At 24.9% G+C, this 7,036-nt stretch overlaps 2 protein-coding genes across 5 annotated transcripts in view; one reads left to right on the top strand and one right to left on the bottom strand.

Moving 5' to 3' along the window:
• LOC102675846 overlaps positions 1-1,657 on the bottom strand; it is a 14,814-nt gene extending 13,157 nt beyond the window's left edge. For 2 of the 3 annotated variants that reach the window (XM_006607650.2, XM_006607651.2), the window contains exon 1: positions 1,474-1,657. The gene's annotated coding sequence lies outside the window, so the exon portion shown is untranslated. The remainder of the gene's footprint in view (positions 1-1,473) is intronic. The other variant, XM_006607652.2, reaches the window with a different exon arrangement.
• A 996-nt stretch (positions 1,658-2,653) lies between these two features.
• On the top strand, positions 2,654-6,801 carry LOC102674466 (arginine/serine-rich coiled-coil protein 2). Of its 2 annotated transcripts, none has more exons than XM_006607638.2 (5): positions 2,654-2,879; positions 3,441-3,521; positions 4,947-5,059; positions 5,245-5,926; positions 6,034-6,801. In XM_006607638.2, the coding sequence occupies exons 1-5, from the start codon at positions 2,817-2,819 to the stop codon at positions 6,328-6,330; spliced, it is 1,236 nt and encodes a 411-aa protein (XP_006607701.1). In that variant the 5' UTR covers positions 2,654-2,816; the 3' UTR covers positions 6,331-6,801. The 2 variants fall into 2 exon arrangements, with proteins under 2 accessions (XP_006607701.1, XP_006607702.1); XM_006607639.2 differs by having other exon boundaries at positions 2,682-2,879; positions 3,412-3,521.
• The last annotated feature ends 235 nt before the right edge of the window (positions 6,802-7,036 follow it).

The raw sequence follows: 7,036 nt of genomic DNA, 5'->3' as shown, positions 1-7,036 counted from the left end.
TATAAATTTTATAAATTTTATAAATTTTAATAAAATATCGTTAATAATTAATATAATTACAAATTGATCATTATGTTTGAAAAATTATAATTATAAAAATAATTTCTATTTAATATAATTAATAGCATTATTTTAAATTTTATAAAAATATATTCTATACGATTCGATACGATACGATAATATATTAATATATTACTTATGTTATCAGACAGTATGAAAATTTAATTAAAAATATCAATCGCATTATTATAAAAAAAAATTAAAACGTTTCTATGAATTTAAATTATTTGAAATCGTGTGTTTCATGCTTCGATAAAAAAAAATTGAAATGTGTCATTCGATTTAAAATAATATCAACAAATACGAACACATTTTATTTTTATATTTATATTTTATATATTCCTTTTTTAATATTGATGATAATTTTATATATTACAATTATAATAATATTTAATTTTCAATTAATATTCTTAATAATTATTATTTTACTTTATATTTTATTCTATATTATCTATTCTATATTATTCTACATTCTATAACCAACATAAAACATTTATTAAATTTATTTCAATAAAGGATTTGTTTATTTGAAAAAAATTAGATTCAGAAATAAGAATAAATGATTCGGAATTAAAAAAATAGAGCAAAATAAATAAGAATAATTCATATGATTATTTACATGGACATTTTGATACATATACGCGTTGACTTATTTATTCGTTATACTGTTATTAAATGTTCCAACTATTTCAGAGAATGTCAAATGTATAATTAAATTATCCGCTTCAATCAGCGTAATTTCTTATAGTTATATATGCAAGTAAAATATTGTAATCCTGTATGAAACGTTTCAGAAATTTCGATCGATAACAATCACTCGCGGTTTTTTGCATGTAAACAGGTAAAAACGCTTGTGATAGAAAATATAAACAATACGAATGCCGAAAAACAAAATCCTTAATAATCTAATCAAACTTTTACATATAATTTTTTAGTATATTTGTATAAATGAAACATAACAATTTAATTAAACTATTTCAAATTGATTGAAAAGACCACTTGAATAAATTATCATCATTGTATTAAAATGCGAGACAGAATAATTGTACATTTTTAATCATGAACAAACGTGTAATAAGGTGCATATAATAAGGTACATATAAATCACTTTGTCATATTTTTGTTAATTAAACTGGATTGAGATGTGAATAAAAAAAAAAATGTCCAAAATCTGTCCATCTCTTTATCGTAATTAACTAAAGAATTCACCATGGAGGATGTCATCCGTTAAAAACAATTGACTATGATTTAAGACGAAAACGGGGTCACGTAGATCCGAGTGGAACGAGAGAATCGACATTCGCGGTACGCGTGTACTAAGATACATACTTCGATCAACGTATCGAAGGGTTGCTGCCCGGACCATCGGGTTTCCGCGATTATAATGAAAGAAATATATATAGAATCACTTACTTTAATAACTAAATCCACAATATTTTTCTTCGAAATAATGTTTCTAATAAGTTTTCCTGGATTTGAATCACGAAATATCACGAAAGTACGAAATCATAGCTTCAACGATTGTTCCAGCACGAAGTCTGGTAAGCGACTGTTGCGTCCCGGTTTGTTCATGACACGACTACGACTCTTTGCACACCGGCTTGCGCTTCTCCGCGTGTAAACGTCAATGCGAATTGCTCTCTAGCATCAACCCACCTTTTCATGCATCTTCGACATCTTCTATAATTATTTCCTGATTCATTTATAAACAAAAATGCTTTTGTTCATAAACTGATTTTTTTTTTATTATTTCCAAAAGTAAGTTTATTTTTGTCAATATATTTATATTGACAAAATACATAAAATGGTTATTTATATATATAAATCATTTTATTTTCAATATAGATAATTTTAATGAACAAAAAATAGATTAATTTAAAGATATAAAGAAATATAAATAAAATTATTTATAAAAATGATTTTTTTTTAAAAGTTGTTTTTTCATTTGATAAAAAAAATCATATAATTTTTTTAAATAAATTAAGAATTGTTTACAAATTTTATTTGTTTTTAGAGTATTTTTTAATGTTATATTTTAAGATATAATGATTATATGAATATCATCTACATATATTTTTTAAAAATTACTGTTATAATTATCTAATTCACAGATAATTCATATCTGTTATAATTTACTATAAAACTGAACTTATGTAAGATAATGTTCATAAAATCGAAATTGAAAATTATTTTAATAAAAACATTTTAATATTATATTTTAAAATTATTTTAATAACATTTTTAAACTTATTTTAATAAAATATTTTAATATTATTTTATTATTAGAAATTTTATATTTATTTTTTATTTAAAAAAAAATGTTATTTTTCTTACAAATTTTTTTTTAACATTTATTACAGAATACAATGAAAATTTTCATTCAATAGATCAATTCTTTTATATCATCGATTCTTAATATATCATCGATTTAGATTATATAATAAAAATAAATAATATATTATAAAAATAATAATATTTAATAAGAATTCAATCAATTGTTTATTTAGAAGAAATTTTCTTGAGATTTTTATGTTCGCGCTTAATTTCGCCGCTTGTTCTGCATTTCCTATATCGTTTTTCTTCCATTTCCGCTTCGATAACCTCATTCGATGGAAGCACTAGAAAAGCACGGTATGTATATACAAGCTGGTTAAATATTCTCGACCAATGGCGTTTCTGCGCAAGGCAGCCTAGGATCGACGCGCTGCGATAGTCGTAACAATTTCGGACAGTTCGTTCCCCGTTTTCACGCCATTATGGATTCGTTAGCGAATTACGCTAGTGACGGGGACAATAGTAATAATTCAGAAGATCCAAAGGTGAGTATTTACATATTGATAAACGTTAGAATATTTTATAATTATTTTGTTGATATCTCATTTTCACTGCGGCATCTATAATACTTAAGAAACTTTCATGTACATACACGACATGGCTTCTCTTAGAATAGGTTTTTAAGTCAATACAATTTTTCAATTATTTATAAGTACAATTTTTACATTTAATAATTTTATCTCAAAAAATTGAATTAACTATTTATAATATATATTTATATGTTTTTTAACTGTAGATTTAACGAACTTACACGTTTATTTAACATATAAATTACACGTAATCATTCTTATTTCTTGTAGAGATACAAAAATTCTTATATTTAATTTTCTAAATTATTAATTTATTTATTAATGTTCTAAGAAATTATTTGATATTTTTGAATATGAATAATTTAATTATTTATTTTGAGATTATTATTAATATAATATCAATAATATCAATAATAATAATAATAATAATAATAATAATAATAATAATAATATTGATAATATATATTATGATTTTTAAATTATTTAGTGGTTTATCACCAATATTGTGTTTCTAAGATATCATATGGGATGCATGGTGATACCAATAAAAGAGCCAGTGACGCAAACTACGATCCAGTACAAATGGACATGAGTGAGGTATAGTAAAATTGAATGTTTGTAAATGCTTTTTTGTAATATTAAGTACAGAATATTACAACGAATAATAGGAAAATGTGGTATCTTTATGAGGGCTATACATACATATAGGTTCATGACAGAAAAAAAGCTTGGTTTTCAGAGGTCATGTCAAAACTATACGAAACTATATAAATAGAATGCAATTTCATAATAATATTGTAGCATTTATTTTGTATTAAATATTCAAAAACAATTAATAAAATAAAACTTTTTTACATTGAAATTGATAAAAAAAGATTGTTTTATAAAGGTTTAATATGAATTGAGACAATTTTTATTATTTTTTATTTGTAAAAATTTTAATAATGCAATATCATTAACAATTCTTTTTTTATCTTTATTTTGAACATTAATAACAATATAATATTATCATTATATTGTTTTCATTATATATATTATAAATATTTATATTTATATATATGTCTTATCCTTTATTATTTTTGTATTATCTTTTAATACATTATAATAATATTATTAAAATATAATTTATGAAATAAAATTTTTTGAGTTTAAGACATGACCTTAAAGCCTTATCATGTGGCAGAAACAATGAGAGTAAAAATTGAGATATTTAAAATTTAAATAATAAGTAAATGGGAATAGTGCCATTTCGTGAGAAAATATTAACACGTAGCTCTGTTGGTAATACATGATACAATATCTACGCACCTCGGCAAGGTCTATGCTGTGTGAGGGTCTTTCAAGACTACCCCAAGTCCTATTGAGAAGACAAAGGTGAGTAGAGGAAGCTGGAAGAAGGTAACACTAATAAAAAATCAACCATCAAAGAAACCACATGTACAAACATATTCGGGTAATATAACTAACTGCTAAAACAGATAAATGTGAAGGGCCCTCATATTCCTGTTTCTCTTTTATTCTATTCTCCAAAATCTAACTGGAAAAAGTGTACAATGAAATTTATAATGTACATTTACAATATAAATTTTTATGTTATAAAATTTTTGTATCAAGTACAACCAAGGATGTGAGAAAATTTATTTTTTGTAAAAATTACAATAGTTTTAAGAATATTCTCTATTATTTTTAAATACTATGATTTAAATCAAAAATATTAGGATGTAGTAATTTTTATCTGGTAATTACAAATATTGCAAAATTCAATCTTTACATATACATATAGAAATTCGTTTTTTTATAAATTTTTTTATAAATTTTATAATTTTAAAATAAATATATTTGTTAGAAACTATTAAACTCATAAAGTTAAATTAGTAAAAGATTGATTTTTGTTAAATTGTGAGGGTATTAAAAAAAACGTTTGGTTTAAGATATAGTTCTTGTAATGTAAATTGAAATTTATGTTTTATTTAATAAAATATATAAAATGCATATTAATGTGAATAATTTTTATTTCTTTAGGAAAGCAACAACAACAATTCATCTAGAGAATCCAGTAGTGAAAGAGCACAGAGTCCAGCAGCACAATCAAAAACAGACTCATCTCGATCATTACCTTCTCCCTCAGACCAGAGGTAAGCTGGTTTGTTTGTAAGCTTATTCTCCTCTCAATTTAAATTAATATATTTCTTTGAATTTTATAAGAGAAAAAAACAAACAAACAAACTTGCAACATACTTACCACATAATGTTTCCCTTACATGCAAAATAATAATACGAATCTGTGTGGTATATCCTGCAGAACGTAATCGTTTTACAGGCGATCTGATCATGAAAATCACACAGCAAATTCAAAAGACGAGCACAAACGAGGAGATAGATCCGACCGTAATAGACATATGAGTGATAAGGGACGACGACCATCATACGATGATAGAAGACAACGAGAAAACAGTCATAGAGACAGAGATATAAAAAGGAATCGGGATGATGACAGAAAATCCCGTGACGATGATAAAAAAAAAGAAAAGAGTTCGTTAGGATCAAGTAGAGATGAGAAGAGTGATGATAGAGAAAAGAGCGACAAAGATCATCACTATCGTGATGATCGAAGAGATCGAAATCGTGACAGAAGTGACAGAGATAGACGCAGAGATAGGGATAGAGATCGAGATCGCCGACATTCTAGAGATGATAGATCAAAAGATCGATATCGAGACGATCGATCCAGTTATCATAAAGAAAAAGATCGTGCAAGATCAAGATCTAGATCGAGAGACCGAGCTCCACCTCCTTTTCGAACAATGAGTTATAGAGAAGAAAAAGGTAGAAATAAGTTAGCTCAATTAGAGAAGTTAGGAATTGAACTTAAAGCACCAGAAGGAGACACTACTACACCAGGCATTCAAAATGAACAGAATTATTATAATCCTTTAGCTACAGCGACGCAAGGAAAATATGCGGAACAGATACAGAAGAGAAAACTATTATGGGCGAATAAGGTAATTAATTATTAATTCATATTAATTTTATACTAAAATATATTTTTTTTTAATTATTTTTTTAATTATTTCAAATTTACATATATATATATTTTTTTATTTTACAGTCAAAACAAGATGAAGGTAAAACATCTACAGCAGCTTCTACTGCAAACACTTGGGTAGGAACAACATTCACTCATGATCAGGATGGAAAAGTAACGGCAAAGTTTAAGCGGTTAATGGGCATCAAAGACGATTTACCGATTGCTCCGACAGCGGGTACCAAACCAGATATATTAAAAAAACAAGAAGAAATGTTCAATAACATGGAACAACAGTATGAGGTAGCACGTGCTACTACACACACACAACGAGGTGTCGGACTTGGTTATGCTACTGGTGGCTATCAATTTCCTCGATAAAATGTGTTGAAACTTTTGAACGACATTGAGTTATGATTAATAACAAGTCTAACACAGGTGCAACTCGATTTTTGATTTTACAATCTCGTCAGGTCGATTACAAAACAGAGTTTTTATTTCAAAGTCGTTATATATAGGAATTATAGAGTAATTACAAAGCTTATCAAACAAAGATTTGAATAATCTTGTTATAGTTATATAATTATATTGTAAACATTTAAAAAAATAAATTTATTAAGAATCTGGAAGAAGAACTCTGTGTTTTCGATTTGACGATAAATATTCTTGATTAATTTTTGTTTGAGAAAAAAAATAAAAAGACAAGAAATCTTTGTTTGTTACGAATGTGCTTGTAACATCAATTTATATGATAATTTCATTGTACCTATATACTGTATGTACAAATAAGAGATACATTGACACGAATGATGTTTTTTTCTCTCTCTTTTTTTAATAAATGTCAAATGATTTTTGAAATTTTTTTTTAAATTCCTTTCTTTTTTTAATATAAAGTCAAACTTTAGAATATAAATTTATTCATATTAATCAATATATTTCAGATTTATTGAAAACTTGTACTTAATATTTGACTATTATATTTATATTAATTTATCTATATTATACATAATATAATAATACAATAACATTATACATAATATAATAATATATTAATTATAATTAATAATTTTAATTAAAATAGGGTTAT

Source organism: Apis dorsata, unplaced genomic scaffold (genome assembly GCF_000469605.1).
Source record: "Apis dorsata unplaced genomic scaffold, Apis dorsata 1.3 scaffold_10, whole genome shotgun sequence".
Lineage (NCBI taxonomy): Eukaryota > Metazoa > Arthropoda > Insecta > Hymenoptera > Apidae > Apis > Apis dorsata.
This window is presented reverse-complemented; position numbering and strand designations above follow the sequence as displayed.